Genomic DNA, 20,595 nt, shown 5'->3' with positions numbered 1-20,595 from the left:
TGGTTGTCTGTCCTTTTTAAAGGGGAATTAAACAAAGGAATTCAAGGACAGTATAACCAAATATAGAGTAAACATGCCTACAAAGACAAAGGAGAACACACCAGTGGGGCCTCACTCTATCTCTTGCCATCAGAATGGCATGTGAAGAACTCGGAGCCACCATCTCTTCTGTACCTTCAGAGTCCGCCCAAGAGAAGAACAGAGAACTACTCCTTGCAGTCTCTGCAAGATCTCTGTGCAAATGCATGTGGCTATTGAGAATATGCACAGAAGGTCAGAGTTTGGAATTGCACAAAACCTGCCCTTTCTCCTCCCTTCCCCCCACAAAAAGCGCGGCATCCTGGTAAGGAGAGCAAAGTTATGCAGTTGTCCAATACATAACCTTAGAAGTTTTCAAGGGGCAGCTTCCAGCATAAGTCATCATTTATCACAGATCAAGATAAAATGCTATCTGAGAGCTAGAGAAACATCTTTAACTGTTTACTGAAGAGGTCTTAAGTCTTTCAATTAGCTGTTTTTAATGTCCGGATACCTCCCCAAACAAACACTGAGTGTGAAGCAGCCACTGATCTCTGTGTATTCAGAGAATTACTGGTACTGGTAAGCAACTACTACTGTGCATCTTCCCCTCCACGGCAGCAGGCAATCAAACAGGTACGCTATGATTTGAAGCGTAAGCATGAGATTTACCTGGTTCTCATCAACCTCTATTGGCTTCTTCTTAATAATCCATGTGACTGATTCAGTAAGTGGGGGAGTAGTCAAAGAGCCCGCGTAGGTCCAATAATCAGGGCATGAAGGTATCAAACAGGAGGGATCAAAGACATCAAACTCGATAACGGTGTCCTAAAGCCCAGAAAGAATTTATTTTTTAAAATTGTGTTTTGTGGAAAAAAGTGACAGGAAATTTAAAAAGAACTTAACAATAAGATGAAATACTGTACGTGCTATTTATACATATGCAAAATTAGGTATTGTGAATATTAATAATGATCAACATAAAATAATTTAAAACCTCCTAAACTTGTACAAAATTGGCAAGCTGGGTTTGAGGCATAAGAGGCAGCTAGTGAGTCGACAAAATTTAAATATTTCTGTTGTCCCCACAAGCCATTAGGAATTCAGTGCAGAAGAAACAAGGAGTGCAAAGGAGCAACTGACTGCGTCTTTGTGGGAGCTAGAGGCAAACAGGAAAAAGAAAGAAAGAGTGGTGGAATAAGTTCAGGTAGTTCTGCCAGATAAACTTAATAGACTGCAAACAATAGCGCTTTTACTTTTCACGATGTGATTTTAGGCAGCAGGGAGAGGGAAGAGGACTAAAGTTTTACTTAAATCGCATCAAGTATTCATGTCTCCAGAATTTGCACTCCCACAAGTGAGATACCAGACAGCATGTAGGAGCTTCAGAGCCCATGATGTCCTACACAAACATTTTACTCCTGAGGTGTTTCCAGGATATCCTGGCAATGCAGGAAATGAAGTTCCTGTTTTTCCTTCAATAGGCCTTATCAGTTCCCCACTGAGAATAAGAAATATTACAGTACAGAATTTTTCAATAGGGAGTTGGACAACAGATTCTAGATGGGAGCTTTCACCCACCGTGTGAGAGAGGAAGGTGCAAGGACATCAGAATGGGCACTATCTGACCTTCCTCCTCCTTCTCACCAGGGTGATATTCCTTGGGTTTGGTGCTTAAGTCAGTGATAATACTGGCAACACAGGTTTTCAAATGTTTTAAGCCAAGTGCTTACGAGTTGCCAGGTCACCAACATCCTTTGGAAGTGAGACCCCTTTCAGAGCAGCCCACATGCAGCTTGGTGAGCCTAATGTTTGATATTACCATTTATTTTTAAAGATCTTTAGTTTCTTTCAAATTCATATTGTATTCTCATAATGGATGTATACTCACAGATTTTTGTAGGTCTTTTTGGCAATGAACTGATTTGTTTGGCATTTATCTGGCAGAGTTTTCACTGCACTGCCATAAATATTTGGTTTATTTGGATTTAAAAAAAAAATCCTTAGTGCGATAAATAATGGCACAGTGACTTCAACTGGAAGTGCTTACAAGCCAGCAAAATTCTTGATGTGTATTTTTTTGTGTGTACTTTCAAATAGGAATAGGCATCTGGAGGAGCATGAGCTGCTTCTGAATGCTATCACAGGTGCAGCACTCCCTCTCCTGGTAGAAGTCAGAAATCAGCTATGAAGAAAGAGTCCCATTCCCCTAGCAGAAAGTTTACGGTGTTTTAAAAAACAAACAAACAATAATCTCCTTAAAGATCGGACAAAAATCTGGAAGCCTTAGTTCCACAAGAAATAAACTACCACTTTACACAGCACAGAAAGTTCCTTCCAGTTAAACAACACACAAAAACTAATCCAGTGGCATCTGTTTTCGTAGAAGCAGAAGAGCAGGCTTCAGTGAGAGCAAGCGTTAAACATGTGCATGCCCTTCTAAGGGGATACAATCTCAAGAGCATCATTTCTTAAACCAAGAGGTTTGGAAAGCTTAAAGTATACAATTCCTCCTTAGAAATTAGCTTCCCCTCCAGTATAATCAACAATTCACCCAAGGTGTCAATCAGGCCCCCTACTGACATTTAAGGAAGAAAGCATTTATTAGTGTTTTGATATTCTCAAAGTATTCTTGATGCTGACTGACTGCATTAGCTATACTGACTGATAACTGGTGCGATACTTAAAAATACTTACCTTGTGTTTAACTGCTGGCAAGGCATCAACCAGTGTCTGAAGCCCTTCATGATGTTCTCCTAGCTGCAGAGGACAGGTAGGAGTTAGAGAATCATTAAACTGACATTCTACGTGTCTACCTTAAAAAGTATTTTTTTTTTATAACAACAACAAAAATCTAGAGGTAATTTGTCCTAAATTGGTTTTAACAAAATGAAAATAAGAGGCATTGTTACAGCTTATTACAGAAAGTGAAATTACCTTTAAAAACACTCCAATAACGGCTAAGCCGTTACCTTCCATTACAGCTTCTTCAAAAGTTGGGTACACAACGGCATTCCAGTGTACTAAGTGCAACTGGAATATAAATAAATAAGAAATCAACACATGCACAGAACACAGGAATGATATCAAGAAACTTTGCTTTGATCTTTGCTACATTTGGTCCTTGGCAATTTGAGACACTGAAGTGAGCTACCTCAGAAATCACATGCCCCAAAAACGAGGACCACGATGTTACTGGAAAATAATGGTACTCCTTTATTTTTTCCTTCTTTTGTTTTTTTTTTTTTTTTTCTTTTTTTAAACAATAGCTAGACCCCCATAAACTACATTTCACACATACGAAAGGGGTTTTATCTGTGGGAGACTGATTACAGGAATGCTAGTTAAAGGCACAAAAAAAGCTTAGTATAGCTGGACCTGAATGACTCTTCCATCTCCTAACAGGAAGAACAGAGCATGCTATTCTGCTAAGGAACATTCTCCTGTACATAACAAGCTCCCTCTGCAATGCTTACAGTCCAATACAAGCGTTCCATTGAGGGGTTTTGTGTATTAACTAGATAGCTAGCACCAGTTCCAAAACTTAGTCATACGCTCTTGCTCTTAACAAACACCTTGCCAAGCTGACAGGCATCATTATGAACGCATTAACAGGAGATAAACATCTTCTCAAAAATAAGCTATAATAATTTTTCAAATTCTCCATTTGGGCATATAACTATGTTTATACCTGTCATACTTTCCTCTCTGAGCAACTTAATCTGTTTTTTGTCCCGTTGACTCCATCCTTTTTATTGACTCTTTCTGCCTTAGTAGTTACTTCATCACAAAAAGTTTTGCTACTTTAATAATTGCTTACGAGTTGAAAACAGAAAATAAAGTGATCATGACAACCACTGTATTACCATAGAACTCTACTATGCATTATTCTAATGACTTCAAGGAACACACAAAAAAGTTGGTAACTGGAATAAACTTTCTAACATTAGCCAAAGCTCTGGGGTCACATACACACGACAGTTATTGTATACAAAGTAAGCAGGACCAGACCTCTTGAGTTATAGGTATGGGTGTGAGAATTAAGTAATCATCCATTTTCTCTTTAAATATTTTTTAAAGAGTATTTACTATGTGCTTTGTTTCTCTGCAAGCGTTTAGTAATAATAAAGTGATTTTAGATTTGGATATCCGCTAGAGACAGCGGCTGAGATGCAATGCATTCACCGTACTCCCAAGAAAACAGATCCTACACTTCATGTGAACTCTTTGCTCACTGCAGCTCAGAGGTAAAGCACTTACACTTTCATTGAGATCTGAGCTTGCACATTTACCTGAATATTTGCTGTCCACCTGATCCGCACCACATCTGCTGGGACCTGCGAGTTCATTGAGACCCGACTGTGCCCTCAGTCTGCTTTCTATCTTATCCTTTTGCCCTTTAAAAGGAGGAAGGACAAGAAGAGTTGTGCCACTCCATCCAGAGTGAGCTGGAATAACTATGATTCTTTGCTGCCTGCCGCTGGCTTGTCTGGCAGCTACCCCGGGGACATTCAGGGAGAAGAAAACATTACTGAAACTTACAGTAATGGGGCCAATGTTCAGTTTTAAGACTGTGTTCTTCTCCAGAAAACACAGGGAATATGAACTTACTAATAAAACAGTAGAGGAGCTGTGGCACCTACCAGGTCTGATCCTCAACAGTAAACCGCAATTCTTCAAACTGGGAGTCTTCTAGCATGCAGTCTAGAGCCTCAGACAGTCTGAGACCCAACCTCCAGTCCCCACAAGCATTTGCATTGTTCAACATTTTATCTCATACCTCTGCCGGGTAAAATTTACTGTCAACTGTGTGCTCTGAACCCCACTCATTTATGGCTCCCCAGTGGAAGTGGAACTGCTTTAGCCTGTATTGGTTTTCCAAGGGACCTCCAACGATTACTAAAAAACAAGACACACATATTAATAAACATGATTTAGAATTGTCCAAATAACAGAGCAAGATCCTGCTTGAAATAAGTTTGCCCAGGGAAGAAATCAGGAGAAGCAACTACCTTACTGAAACAGTCCTCTATTGCTTGGCTACTTTTACAATTTACTTTGCCGTAACAAAATTGTTCAAGTAAACACATCACTGTTTTTCCCTGCAGCCTGAATCAACTACATCAAATTGAAGGTGATAAACTAAACAGTCTCCTCATCCATCCCCCCTCAAGGGAATTTTTTTCCAATCCACATCAAGTTTGGCAGAGTCATGGCGATTACTATGCTTTCTTTGAGCAGGCATATGGGAACTGCCTTACCAGAAGAAACACGTGTGACAGAGCAATGGATACATCTATAAAACGGCATCCCAGTGAAGCCTCAATATCTATGAAAAATATTGAATTTTCCCAAGACTTAAAAATCCAATTTTGCCAGAAAAACCAGTACATTGTGTCAAATGTTCAACTTTTTTTTTTTTAAATTACAAAAATCCAAGCATACTATTCTGCTTCAACACATCTTTCAGATTGCATAACCAATGTGAAAAGATTGCCTGCACAACCAGAAATATGCTAATATTGTGCCTATTGTAAACTGCTCAAGCTACACTCCACAAAGCATCTAATCATACAGTCTGGGCAAGATTCTGAGTTTCTGGAAGCTTCAGTGCACTTTTTAGCCACAAGTAAAGCTAAACATTCAGTCTGCTCTCCTGATTTCAGGAGGCATCTCATCATTTTGCAAACACATGAATGAAAAAGTCTGCCTAGTTTTCTCTGTAGTGTTGGTTTTTACTCATTTCCTCCTAAGTGAATCAGGAACATCCTGCAATGTCTTCTTGATAGTTATTACATCACAGCATCTGGTAAATGAGACACCATAATTACTTGCAAAGGGCTAACAAATATGTAGCTGTAGAGACCCATTTGCTGATTTTTACTTAACTGTACGTCATGGTTAAATTTTATAGCAAACCACTGTACAAAGTACATAATCCCAATGCTACTTTTGAAAAGAAGTTAATCACTTTAATACTAAGGAGAAAACAATGAGAGGCATTAAGAGTTGGGATTTTTTTTCTTTTTTTCTTCTCCTCTGAAAGCCAGCCGGCAGTTTTGAAATTCTAACTAGAACTTGTGATAGAAGAGTAAGGTAAAATGAGCTATGCAAATTGACATTTAATTGATTTCATCCACTGAGCTCTTAGCATAAATGCAATACTGCAATCACTAAAAAAATCATAACAGAGAAAAATAACTTTCAGGGATGGGATTAAGATGTGGCCCACACTGCCAAGCCTTTCAGAATGAAAGTTTCTGCAGTCTAACACTATCCGTTCCTGATTATGTGATGATGCAAACCTGCAAGTGACTATGTTCATGTTAATAATCATATTCACTCGAATGTTTACCTCATGAATAACATTAGACACAGGCACACATATGTAAAAAATCAGGTTCCTATAGTGGACACTAGAAAGTGACAGGAAACAAGTAGGAACTTACAGTTCCTTTACATGCATTTTTGCCATTCATTTCCTCTCAGTTTACCAGTCTTGATCATTTCAAAACAGAACAGAGGTTTACAGGAACTCTAACAACAAGCAGGGGAAAGAATCACATCACTTTTTGTTGTAGTCCTAGTTCTGTTTCAGTCTCATTTCCTTGCAGCAGGTGGCATTCACGCACACAGACAGGACCATGTACTGTACATACCTTCCCCACACCCTCCTCCTCCTCCTTCATCCTCCTGCTCTGCTCATAAGCAAACACCCCATGGCAGCACTACCTTCATCTTTTGCCCAAGCCTTGTTTTGCCTCATCTCAGGAGTTGGGCATTTTTGTCTATCCTGGATGCACGTTTCATTTTGTCTTTTTCATCTTCTGTATCAGTTCTGTTGCTTTTTTTTTTTTTGGTTTATGCATACACTTTCTTCTCTGTATTTCTAACATTGTTAGACAGAAGCTGGCAGAAAGAAAAATCAGAAAATAGAAACAGTAAAGAGACAAAGGTGGAGGAGACAGGCAAGTGCTTGAAAACCTGGCCATTTATACAGCAACATCCCGTGATCTGTTGTTCCTCTGTCACTTTGGAATCCTGTCACTGACAGTTTAATGCCATCCTCCACTAGCCATCATCACCCTTCATTGACTTCAATTCATTTGAGGAAGATGATGATGATAAAAAGGCAGCCATCCAGAAAGAGGCAGCAAGAATGCTCACACTTAAACATTTACCTCAAGTGTTCAGTCTCACAGATGAAGCAGGTAAGATCTCTCAGAGCGGTGATGTGCTCTGAACAGCCAGCCCCTGAAAGGCCGGCACCCCTCTAATTGACAGTTCTGATGATCCCATGCTTGCCTGTCACAAAAACTGTCCCTGTGTATTTAAATGGTGTGTATTTCCTAATCTCCTGCAGGCAGTTCCCCTCCATTACATCAATCCTTGCAGAAAAAAACCCCAACTTTGTTATCCATTGAGCTGCAAACCATTACACTTTTTGGGAATGCATCCTCAACAGATAGCAGGGTATGGCTGTATAAAGTAAAAGACTGTTAAATTAAAAGCAGAACCAATCTAAAGTTAGTAAGTTAAAATCACTGATGAGCTAAGAAGCGATGTCTCCAACTTAGTCTCTCCTCTAACCCCACCCCACTAACACAACAGCAGTTTGCACCATGCAAATAGAAGGGCACTGCTTGGTTTCTTCATTACATATCACAGTGCTCAAATGAACAAGGACAAGAATATTCCCTGGTTGGAAACTAATATTCTTGGTCAACAGCTATAAACAACAAAAGAGACCCCCAAACATCACACAACCCCCTGAAAGCTCCATGCATTCCACCACTACCATTTTTGCTGCATTATTTTATCAGCCTCTTTCTAAACATAAACCAAAAATACTCGTATCGCAGAGACAAAGCAGTTGTTTATTAGTATGCTGAAAGCTTCCTTTCCAAGAGCATTACTACATCCCTTATGAAGTTCTAGCATCTCTCATGGTAAGCAGTTGTCTTAAACAGCAATGACTGTAATCAAATGGGTTCAAACTTGCCCAGGGTCCCTCAATGTTTCCCTCCAGGACAAGTTGAGTAATCAACATGAATAACGTGCTTCACAATATCCCTGACCGACTGCTACCAGTTCATCTACCCTTTACAAAATATCTTCTTTATACATACCAGCAATATCCTTTGTTAAAGTCAACTTTTAAAAGGAACAATGAACAGAAAATCCAGAATTTGGTAGCAACATCTTGATTTTAAGTCACTTGATTCTATTGAGCATTTAAAGATTTAGCTGCTCAGATCAGAGTGCTTCTTCACATTAAATTGCTGGAATGCATAATTGCATTTTGCATGCACAGACTCCTGCTTACACTAAAACAGGAACACACACACCTGCTCCCTATGGCAGCAGCTCAGTATTATTTAATTCTCCAAAAGCTTACTGAGATAAGTATGTGTGCTTTCCAACTGAAAGTCACTTTGCTGCTGATTATTTCAAATGCATTAAATATATCTGTTAACACCACAAAAGAGTTGAGTGGCAGATTAATAAAGTATAATGATGGAATCTCATTTCAAATTAAGTAGATACAGGTACATATGACTGAAGATTGACTCATGTAGACAAAGCTGTGACCTAATCAAAAGAGGGCATTAAGGCTTGTGCAATAAGTTTCAACCTACAACAGAAGATTTGTGCACAATGTCTGTAGTAATAAATACATAGCAAAAGTGAGGCCTATATAGAACTTCTGCATTACAATTCCCATCACTATAAATCCACGTTCAGCTAAAGTGTTCTTTAACTGTACATTCATTTTCAACGTTTGCCCTGAGGTTTTACATCATGCAAACATTTCTCCTCTCTAAGCATTAATAAGACATTAAATAGATTTGTCTGAGTTTTGCTTACTTGATCTATCAGTAGAATCATCAAACTCAACCAGGAATGAATATCCATTGTTCCAGATGTGAAGACATGTTGCTGGGTCATAGCTGATTTTCAGAGGCTTCAGAAAGGGGTCATAAACACTGTCTCTCCACTGGATATTGATAGGAGACTGTCGGGTGCCCCCAGGAATTGTAAGCGGACTCTGCCAAAGTGGATGCACTGGAAGATGATGAAGAGAGTCAGGCTCTAATGCACGATACAGAACTTCCAACTAAATGCTTCAGAACTTTTTGGCAAGAGAAGGTGCTTTGGCATGTTTGCTCCAAGGGTTAATTCAAGTCAGCTGATGCACAGGAAAGTAAAAAAAATTATACATTCCATTTGCATGACTCAAAGCCACACAGGGAAGTGCAGTAGTTTGACTTAGAATTGTGTTGACACCTTTCTGCATTTGCAAAATGCTCTTCAAAGAAATTCTGTCCCCTTATTTGCCAGAAGATTGTTTTCCTTTTATTGCCAATTGATTTTAAGGTGGCTTCTGTTTTACAGCTTTGCCAGAATTTCAGCACACTGCTTCAGCTTTGCTTAGAGATGGTACACACCAGTACCATCACTGATGTCAGGTTGCACCAGACACAGGATAATTCCCACTAGAAGGCAAAAATACTCTCTTGAAGGTGCCAGTCTTTCGCCTACGTGTGCTTAGGAGTTACACCACTGCTCCTGAAGCACCCATACCAATATTGCCCAAGACTAGCTTAGGCAATCAGGACCTACAGCTGATCCCCACACCTGCAAAACCCAAAACTACCCATTTTGGGGGCAGCTTGGGCATCTCAAACTGGCACGAGCAGGGCAGATGCATTAGTACAGTTTCCACTGGATTTTATTCTGCTTAAAAAAAGAGAACTGAGATCTGTGTGGACTTGGGGAGCACTGGTTTACCTGCTGTCCTCCGACATCAACAACCCACAGACAAAATTTTTTTGTGCCCTGCCCAGCCACTGAACCCAAACCAGGGAGGGTTCGAAGCCCCGCGTTACCAGCTACTTCATTAGATACAACTGCCCATGGTCTTTCACACGGGAAAAGGATAAAATAAGTGAAATCCTTTAACAAACCACTCACATGAGGGACAGCTAAATAACCTTGCCCCCCCCCCCCGTTTCCTCAGCAAGGAGCAAACTTTATCAGCCTGCGCAAGGTCACTGCGCACAGCTAACACTGAGGCGGGCGAGCAAAACATACTCCAAAAGTGCCACAACCCTGTTATCGTTACTGCCATTTCCTGATGTTTCAGCAGATGAATTGTCGCGGACAAAACCGGACTGAACTTGGCGTCCCCACCTCTTCTACACAAACTTTCGAGGCACCGGCAGCCCCCTCAGCCCGCTGGAAGCAATGGAGGGACGTGGGCGCTGCCCAGGCCCGGGGCAGGCTGGGGAGGGCGCAGCGGGGTGGGCAGCGGGTCTGCCCCGGGGTGGGGGACAACGAGCCGGGCGGGGAGAGCGAGGGGGGCTCCGGACAGCGACCTGCTCTCCTCAGGCGGCGGAAGCTGCTCCGGTCGAGGGCTGACGGCAGCCCCGGCCTGAGGCAGCCTGTCCCTGGGCGGACCCCCCTGAGGGAAGGGGCTCCCCCTGAGGGAAGCGGCGCGGAAGGGCGGCAGCACTCACAAGCGTCTCGCAGGCGGTAGGAGCAGCAGGCGCCCAGGCTGCACCGTCGTATCCCCCGCCGTGAGGCAGCCGCCACCCAAACCCGGCGCAGCAACGGCAACATCGCGGAGCAGTCCGCGGAGTCGCCGGGTGCCACCGCCCAGCCCGTCACGGCCCCTTCCGGCACGCCCCCCCCGCCGCTGTCGCTCCCTCAGGGGCGCGGGCGGGTTCTCTCAGCACGGTTGAAGGCGGCTTGTACCCAGTCAGCAGCTTTTCCCTCAGGGACAGGCCGAGACTGGATTCTACCAGCATTTTATCCAGTGACAACATTAGAGAAGAGACCACGATTCCCTATGGGTGCGTGTTCGCCATTTCCCATGGTCAGGCTAATTCCCGTGCCTCACTCACACCAAAACTGTATTTCCTCACAGGGTGATAGCAGCAGGGCTTGCTTACACACTTTAGGGGATTAGCATTTATTCTTGTCAAGTCAGTTTTGCTTAAGTAGGAGGTTTTGGTTTCTTCCAGCTGAACTTGGGCTGGAGCATGATCTGTCTCTCTGAGAGATATGGGTGGCCCTGGCACAGCAAGGTCCCTGCCCCAAACTGCATCCAGAAAAGTTAGGAAAAGTTAACTTTATGGCCACTTTACCTGACTGTATCTGTCTCAAAGCCTGGAGGGTAAAATAAGGCCCAGCCTGGGATAGTAAAAGGGGTCAGTTTAACCAGTGTTTGGCACTGTGTGACGCAAGCCTTGATGAAACTGGTTACAATCTTGGTTACTCCTTGTACCTTTTCTGTGTTACAGCTGCCAGTGGGGAACACAAAGCAAAAAGGGATGTTGATAAAAAGCTGGTGGTGTTGGTGAAAGCAAAGATGAAGTAAGTGTCCTCATTTTTGCCAGGTCTGTTGGGCAGCCAGGAGCAGAACACCACACCAGCTCCTGGCCTTTGTCTTGCCACCTGCTTTGAGTCATATTTCTTGGTTACTCTCTTAAAATCATTTTGCAAATCTGCATGTCCTTTCTGGGGATTTTTAATCTTGTTAGGGTGAGTACTTTTGAATTTTCATGAGGAGGAATGTGACGTAGCATTGAGAATGTTTAACTGAAATGGAGACAAAATACTTAGCTCAAGCCAACCAAGAAGCATTTGCTGTAGTTGACAACATTGTGTAAGAAGTTTTCATTGCATTCACAGTATAACCTATTTAAAGTACTACTCAGTTGAGTAAGAGGAGGTTGAAATCTGGCAAGTGATTTGCTTTGGGTGGCTACATGATCAGAAAACAGGTTTTCAGGAGATAGACAAAAGAACATGTGATCTTAGGATGTTAAACCTGGGTTTAAATTTCATTTTACTTCCTACCCCCCAAGATAAGCCTTCTTTAAAGCACAGTCTTTTTTTTTGTATACTAGGATTCAGTTGCAAACATAATGAATTCTTGGTTTGACTCCCAATGTTTTTCGGGATGGCTGATCTTACTATCTTCAACATACAGTGTCCTGTAACTTAAGAAGAGATGCGTACTTGATGAAATTGAAAACAGTTGCTGCCCATAAACACCATTATTCATTCAGGCTTAATAATAGTGTATTGATCATGGTTAGGCAACTCTATTTAGCACAGGTCAGATGTGTCTGTTGCTGAAGCTACTTAGGAACAACAGGTAGCTTCTGGTCATGACAACAGCCCATATGAGTTTCATGCTTAATTGCAGCAGGGAGCTCAGACATAGCTTCAGATATTGTAATACTGAGCATAAACAAGAGATACTGGGTTTTATTCTCATTGACTAACAAACCAAGATTATCATTCTTTCACATTCCATTTTTCTGTGATGTCCTCTAAATACAATTGATAATCTTGGACAGCTTAGAAGTCACATCTACCAAATTAACTAATGTATGTATATCCTATATCATAGTGTAGATGCTCACAGTTGCAGAGCAAGTTTCTGTACAACTATCACTTTTCTGCCTGTTAAAGGCAAATGAAAAAACAAGCCTCAAACTCCACTGCGTTACACTGTGGCATTAAGATGACCGAACTTTGTGAAGCTTTTTAGGGATTTGATCCTGCAAGGTTTTGAAAATGTGAAGTTTATGATAGAGCTACTAAGCTGAACAGAATGAGTCATTTCTTGTGGGTTGAAGAGCACAACCAAAGGAAAGTTCTTATGGCGTAGGCTTTCGGAAACGATGGGCTGTTCAGGTGCAAAACTAAAGAGAAATAACTTTGACCTACAAAATTTTTGTTTTCCTTCTGAATCATTCACAGAATCTGCATCCAGTTTTATGTGCACATGCTGTTTCTTACTGAGCATAAATTTCAGTAAAACCTTAGCAGTTAATTAAAAAAAACCCTTTTCTTTTCTATAGGGTTAAAGAAAACCCTTCAAAATACAAGCTCAGTGGCAGTGAGATGGTTTGTTTTGGAAACGGCAGACAGAAAGGCAAAAACTACCTGTGCAAAAGGAAACATAAGCCCTAAACCTTATTCCCAGCACTTAGCCAGTGTGGCCAAAATCTTCTTTTCTGGACCATTCCAAAACCAGAGTTTCTCCTTGGCTGTGTCCCAGCTAGAGATGGTGGTTTATGCAAGAGAGACATGACTCGCATGCAGTGAGCTGGAGAGAGCAACAGCAGCCAGATTTCTGTTGTTCTCATGTTTTTCCAAATTTGTTACATTTCTGGACCATCTGGGAGGTTTCAGCTATGCTCTCTCTTGTTCCTGAACTGAGAGTAGTTTCTGTGTATGGAGAACACTGCAACCAGAAATCTGGCAATTGGCCTGCTGGATGAATTAAAGTGATACAGAGTCTGTGTGGAAAGAGAAATAGAAACCTCATCTGCTAGATCTGTTTTCAAATGTGCAAAGTAAAAAAAAAAAAAGTGACAATTTAGGTAAAATGCAGTTTGCATACTTTGCTTTATGCATGCCTCATTTACCATCAGCTTACTGAGGGTCTAGTCTATTTTTTACCTTTGTTACATGCATATCTATGGTATTGTCAGAACAGTTATAGTAAATACTGTAATAAAACAAGCATGACCAAGATGCGAGTCATCTGTGAAGAGAGATCTGCCACAAACTAATCTGTGCCTAATCTGTGCTTGATTTACTTTTTTAAAACCTTCCAGACACAGCGATGCTCCATTTAATTTTATAGTATTTGGAGGCTTCTTACATTTGCACTGTATTTTTTTCCTACTTTTCCCAGCTGAACTAGATGTATGGAGCCATCCAAACAGTCCCAATCTTTTGAATTTTTTTCTATAATTAATCGCAGCTGTGGATGCTTTAACAGGTCTGTTTGGAGTAATTGTTAAAAAGTTCATTTAGCATTGATACAAGTATCAGAAGCTTTGGTGTGGGAGTCAAGATCCTGATGAAAAGACAGGTTCTGTATATTACTGGGTTATCATAATTTATAAGACAATTTCCAAGAAGATATTTTGAAGGCCACAGGTCTATGGTAAAAATCCAAAATAAATTCAGTTAAATGAAAGGATTTGCTGCCAATTTACACTATTGTAAACTTGATTTAAAGAGACAAAACATTTTTCAATGTTTCATTTTTGAATTCCCTGTAAGCATCCTGGGGAGGAGAGAGTTCTCATATATGGGTTACAAAAGTGGAAGAAAATATGAAAATTAATTCAGGTGGTTGTCAAGTAAGAATGAGGAGTAAAAAGACCCCGCTTCAGTGGATTTCAGTCTTTATCGCTTTAATCTTTAAGGAGGAAAAAACCCCAACCAAATGAAAACCTGTTGAATAAAGCACTTTTTGATTTGTTTACACAGGGACTTTGAAACAAGCTTCACCCAGCTCTGAAGTAGAACAGGGAGGACAGCACAGTGGGAACAGTTGAGAAAGCTCACCCACTTGAAGAAAATACGTTTTTGTCCTAAGTTGAGCAGGGGTGCTTTCCATAGCAACACATTCTGAATTAGAAAAATAAACCCAAACATATTACTGAAACTCAGTAAAGAACCATTTAAACTTTAAAGGACCATGGCTCTGCTTCAGCCACTTGGATTGAATATTACAGAGGAAATCCAAGATAGGTTGATTTCTTTGAAGCTTTTTAGTATGAATCAAGATTTTGGAGGATAACAGTGATGGTTGGCTGAGGTCCCTCGTGACAAGGTGTTGAAAGTTCTGCTGAATTGATGTCAGATTTGGACTGTGATGTAGGCCAGTTTATTGATAAACAGTCCAGTGCTTTTTTACCAAACGGATGTGACTGACAGGGTCCTCTAAGCTCAACAGGAAAGCAGCAGCAGATTGTGAAATGCTGAGCTTTTCGTTGCTTCCAGAATGTTTGGCTGAGATAGGAGCCTGGATGAGAAGGCAGCGACTGAGGCTAAGTCCAGATAAGGAGGAGGTAATTCCAGTTGGCACAGTAAAGCAAACAGAGGCTTTATCTTTTCTGTATAAAAACATTTGCTAAAATTATGCATGCAGGCTTAGTAACTCAGCATGGAAGGGGCTTAGAAGATATCTCATGGACGATTTGTGTAGTTACTGCAATTGTACGTGCAGTCCTGGAGATGGCACACCTGGATTGCATGTTATTGCTGTACTTAAACAATTCTTAAAAAAAACCCCAAACAACTGCAAACTTGAAGGATTTTGCTTTTCTTGTAACTTCTAAAAGGATAAGAAAGAAAAAAACCCATTCAGGTCTGTTCTGGCAATAATTACTAGGGTGAGGGTATACTCCATAGACTTAAAATCCCTATGAAGAACATTTCCAGCAACTTCCTCCCTATTGTATTAAAAGGCGCCTGAAGCCACAGCCTCCAAGATACCACAGAGCTTAGTACAGGCATCCACTGCAGTAGTCCACGTCACTAGAAATTCTTACATATATGCTATGATTCTCAGCAATGTTTCTAAAGTTCTTTCCCAGTGAATTGCAGAAAAATACTTTTGTCCTTGTGGGGACACAAGGGCAATGCAGAAAAGGCACTGGGAAGCGTCAGCCTTTGAATTGTTTAACCTAGGTCCTCACAGCAAATGTCTTGAGTTAACTGCCAAGTGAAAGCATCACTATGCAGGTCGGTGAGAGACTACTCCCACATGTGGGAAGGGTGAGGGGAGAAAGATAAGACATGAAGTTTGGGAAAATGGTGAACTTTACATTGAAGACATTACCTAAGAGCTCAATAGTCCAATTTTACCGTTTCTTTGACCAAGTTTTTGTCACTGAAAGGGCTGTTTGTACTGTCAGCTGTGAATAGTGGAATTTAATTGATTGTTCTTTTTGCTTTGAATGCATGTTGTGCAGAGGGTCTAGCCACCAGATGGAGGAACCCACAGGCTGGCTTATTCAGAGCTGGTGTCTATTCACTGGTAGCCGAAACCAGCCATTCCAAAGATAGTGTTTTTAGTTTGTTTTGGCATTTCCTGCATGAACGTCATAGAGTAGAGAAAGATCGAAGTAATAAATAGCATCTGTGTTAAACTGAAGAGGGGAATGAGAGTAAACAGAGATAGACAGCAATTGTAATTATTTTAATCGGCGATGGTCTTACAATGGAACAGCCTTGTATGATCTCTTCCTGGAATGTTTGTTACCATGAAACGAGTTTTGATTTCTTAGTACAGTTCCCCATGGGCAAATATCCACAGCAAAAAATACGGCATCATTTCACCCCTTACTGGAAACTGATGGACCATGAGAACCCATGAAATAATTACTTTCTTCACCGCATGTGGCGATCTAGAGATCTCAGCTTTTCTCTTGTTTGCTTTCTTACTCCACTCAACAATTTCAACTAATTTTCCTAGAGTAATACTTTCACTAATGGAACAGAAACATAACACTCAATTGTAATATGTTCCATTCCTGAAGTTTTTAATTCTATAGGCCATAAAGTTTTGTGGTATATTAAAACTGAACAAGCAGAAGAATTAGGAACTGTGTAGAGGGATTTGGTGCTGCTGATTCATGGGTTTCATTACTTTTTTAATGAAGGATGTTGATTTATATTGTCTGTGGGACTTCTGAAATTGGAAGTCGTTGGACTCGCAGTGAATATTCACTTGCAATCTTAGTTTATGTCTTCAAATATAAAAATAATGAATAAATAATAAAAATTAATGAATAAAGATACAGAACTCTTAACCACAATTACAGTGGATTCTCTGGATTTCCCCTCTGAAGCAGTAATTCATGTCACTGCACATGATGAGTAAAATTGTATGAGCCCAGGCGTTACTCTTACTGGCACAGATTTTGGCTTTAGCTATTGAATCTCCAACACTGAATAAGTTTGCTGATAAATTGCAGATAAAGGAGTAATATAGACATTGTTTGTGGCTATTAAAATATGTTCTCTCATATGTACACATCCTTGTATGGAGTAAGTGTACATACAGTTGTACAAACACCTAGTTAGTATGAATTAATTAGAAAAGCTACTTTTGCATGCACCTAATTAGTACACCTAATTAATATGAATTTGTTAGAAAAGCTACTCTTTTATAAGGCTGAATCATTGTTTTTATAAACATTACTGTATTGCTTTTCTTTGATTAGATAAACAATGGCTCTTTTTCCTTATTTTAATGGGAAGAATGAAGTTTCTGAGCACGCTTGTAAAGAAAAAAAACTGGTAGGGAAGGAAGTAAAAGTTTTAAGAGACTTTTGAGCTGTACTAAGAAAGCTCTATGCAGGTCAGAAAAGGGAAGAATACTGTCGTGGATACGTGTGACTCATTTTAATTTTGCATTAGGCTCTTGTAGTAGTTTTCACTAGTAAAACAATTTAATGCTAGTCTTGCTTCTAGAATCAGGCATCTCCTGTAGATTTAAAAGGCACCTTTTCAAAAGGAAGGTGAAGTGCTGTATTAACAAGTTATGGTACTAGATTGAAGTGTGCATTCTGTTCAAGCTTTCAGAATACAAGTCACATTTTCTATTCTGAGTAGCAAAAAAAAAAAAAAAGGAAAAAATTTAGACTGAGAAGTCTGAAGAACATGGCAAACACTGTATCTTTATAAAAACTGCTCTGAATTATTTCTTACGTGCTGGGGGACTGGGAAGCTTGCATGCTATATATTACATAAAACTTCCATGTGTAGGAATACATGCAACAGTGCACATCATTGCACTTGGCAGCTAATCTACCAGGTTTTTTGAAATGCTAGTCACTCAGTGGCAGAATGTATTTTGGCATCATCTTCAAAAATACATTTACAAGTGTTGAGCTATTAAACATTGAAAGTTACTCACTATTTCTTGAGCTTTCAATATAAACAAAGCCCTATGCTTGTCTCCATTCTGCTTTGTTTTAAATGTGTCACAAAATCAGCCGTTTGCTCGTCAGTTCAGTAAGTAAAAATTTGTCATTTGATAATTTAAATAGAAGGGAGTCGTGTCTCTATTCAAGGAAGGATCTGGCTGTTCTTTGGGAAAAGTTAGTAAGCTAAATACATTTACAGAGGATAAAAATTAGAAAACAAAAGGATTTCCTAGATGTAAAAAATTACTCTTTACTATTGCTCCATTATCTGCACACAAATGAGAAGACACACAGTCTCTGGCTGGCCTCATCTTATTTGTAGATAAGTTAATAAGTATTTTAAATAACTGAATCTTTGACATCTTCCAGTAGTATCCTGCATCTCAGGAAGTGTTTCATTGTAGTTCTCCCGTACACCACATTTGGAGGGTTTTAGTGGTCTGTACTTCTGTTAGGTCTCATTTTCTAAATTAAACATTGTAGTGTCTATTAAATTCAAAGTCACTCAGAATCAATTTGCACTAAATGTGCTTTGAATTACACTTATAAATACAGTCTTCATTGAAAACAGTCAAAACCTTGGAGGATAAAATTAAAAATGAATTGTTGTATAGTCTGTTTCTTCATTGTAGTTACAAATGAAAGATCACAAAGAACCCAGTAACACTAACAGTAGAAATAACAGTGGTTTAATCCTGCACATGGAGACAGATCATGCCATTCAGTACAGTATTTCTATCTCTAGTTTCTCTCATTCTATTCACTCTTTTTTCTTTAATCTTTCAGTCACCTTCTCAAATTTCCCTTTTTGGTTAGCTGACAAATAAGAAAGAGCAGCAACACAACTACATTTGTCATCTTTGTACTGCTGCATCTCTCTTACGCAGGTATCCAGTACTGTTTTGATAAACTGAAATACTTACATGCATCATTCCTGTTTTTATGAGCGCAGGCGGCCAGACTGCAGAGTCGTGCTGGCACTGCTGGTGGACTCCATATAGTTTTCAGCTGCTTGTATAAATGCACCAGGGTATTTGCCTTCACACTATTCATTGCTATCACCTTGGCACTTGAAATCTTCAGTTTGTCAAACAGGTAGAGGAGTTTTCCAGAGCCTATCAATGCAAAGCAGAAGCAAAAAAACCCCTGTGAATATACAGCTTCAAGGTAACTGAGGGGTCTCCAGACCTATTTATAAAAAAAATTTGAGAGCACCCTTTCCTGGTTGGAAATGTGGAGCTAATCAAGTAGTTAATTTTCAACTTGTCCCTGGACTAGCTTCTTCATTGGCTTTACATGTCATTGGAGGGCTGGCTAGTTGATGATTATTTTACGTGTGCTTTCCAGGTTCTTTCTCAGCTGGCTCTAAGAACTCTAAAGGGTTACAGAAACCGCTCTTTTGTATGCAAGGAGAGGTTTCTTATCATTTCTTCATGATTCCTTGAATCTGAATAGTTGTCTGTTTGAATACTGATAACTAAGAATTGCCATCATTAACAGCTGCAATTCTGAGGCCTGGTGACTTCACAGAAATCTAATAGAGATCAAGGCTTGCCCAGGAAAACAGGAAGGAGGAACAGCCTCCTGCAGAAGAGTGGTTTAGCTCCCACCATGTAATACAGTACCATTGCAAGCTCAAGGTGAGGAATTTGTTTTTCTGAACTATTAGATGTCCAATAAGAGGAATAATTTTGTAAAGACTAGAAATAGGAACAGACATAAGGAACCATCATTGCCTCCCCTCACTTCAGCTCACACATCACTTTGACCCAGCTGAAGTGTTGTTTTTCCAGCAGGGAGAACAGATTAAGATGCTTTCCTGACCTATGTTTGTTAGGGATGAAAGCATGAAGAATGTTACTCTCTTATTTCCAGATGCAATTCCAATAGCTTTGTTACCTTACGTGAGAGATCCTTTAATTTTCATTGGGATGGCTGCTCTTCCTCCCATAGCTGCAATCCACACAAGTGGCACAGACACAAGTAGCTTTGGAGGTAGAGCTGTAGTTTCTCAGGCCAAGCACAGAAACACAGGGAAGCAATTCATTCTCTAAAGACTTCTCATAATGATACAGATTGTAGTAGGCCAAACAGGAATGAAGATGGAGAGTTGTTAGAACAGCATGTCTAGGCAGGTCAGGGAGCAGCCAGGGCCAGCTGCTCCCCAAGGACAGGGGACCATGGAGCCAAGGATGGGCCCAGCACAGGCAGCACCCTCCCCAGCAAGGTGCCACCTCACAGAGGCTGAGCTGGCTGCTGGTAAAAGGGGCCAGTGGCAGCCCCAAACATAGCAAGTTGAAAAGTCAGGTCCAAGGTCCAACCAGAGAGCCCAGGCAGGAGCAAAAGGAGACAAGGCCAAAGACAAGCAACACCAAGGGTGCAAAGTCCTTCCTAGAGAGAGGGCTAAAGACAAACCTGGGGATGGGTGCCCTTGCAACAGAGCTTAGGGGATCAGGCTTGAGCTTAAATGGGCTCCTGGCCATAAGCAGTGTGGTGGGTGGAGGCTCCAGGAGGGGCTTGTGAGGCCATGAAGGCTTGTTAGTGCCCCCAGGGTCATGACAGCACAAAAGTATCGTGGGGCCTTTAATAATTCTCATGTAAGTATTTGCAAAGTCCCTGTGATTACTTTCCTCCATTAAGTACATAGGAGAGCATATTTTAAAAGCTACAGAATCTGTCAAGGACAGAGCAAGCAGAAATGATAAGGCTATTAACATTGTGCCATTAAAAAATTGCCACTAAAAGTCACTCCTTAATCTGTATATTTACCCATGAAATATATTTTGATAGTTGTTTGTTTTTACTTAACAAAATTTGGTATTTT

At 40.5% G+C, this 20,595-nt stretch overlaps 1 protein-coding gene across 4 annotated transcripts in view; it reads right to left on the bottom strand.

Moving 5' to 3' along the window:
* CA5A (carbonic anhydrase 5A) overlaps positions 1-19,807 on the bottom strand; it is a 43,186-nt gene extending 23,379 nt beyond the window's left edge. The window contains exons 1-7 of one of the 4 annotated variants that reach the window (XM_054841026.1): positions 19,671-19,807; positions 18,695-18,886; positions 8,887-9,084; positions 4,799-4,917; positions 2,956-3,051; positions 2,716-2,778; positions 691-846 (exon numbers count right to left, since the gene is read on the bottom strand). In XM_054841026.1, the coding sequence (XP_054697001.1) occupies positions 691-846; positions 2,716-2,778; positions 2,956-3,051; positions 4,799-4,917; positions 8,887-9,084; positions 18,695-18,824 (762 nt within the window). In that variant the 5' untranslated portion in view covers positions 18,825-18,886; positions 19,671-19,807. Of the gene's footprint in view, positions 1-690; positions 847-2,715; positions 2,779-2,955; positions 3,052-4,798; positions 4,918-8,886; positions 9,085-10,538; positions 10,697-18,694; positions 19,021-19,670 lie in introns of those variants that run through there. The other 3 variants (XR_008579173.1, XM_054841025.1, XM_054841028.1) reach the window with 3 other exon arrangements.
* Between the last annotated feature and the right edge of the window lie 788 nt (positions 19,808-20,595).

Source organism: Grus americana, chromosome 13 (assembly GCF_028858705.1).
Source record: "Grus americana isolate bGruAme1 chromosome 13, bGruAme1.mat, whole genome shotgun sequence".
NCBI classification, from domain to species: Eukaryota; Metazoa; Chordata; class Aves; order Gruiformes; family Gruidae; genus Grus; species Grus americana.
The sequence above is the reverse complement of the archived record's forward strand: the minus strand, read 5'-3'. Positions and strand labels throughout refer to the sequence as shown.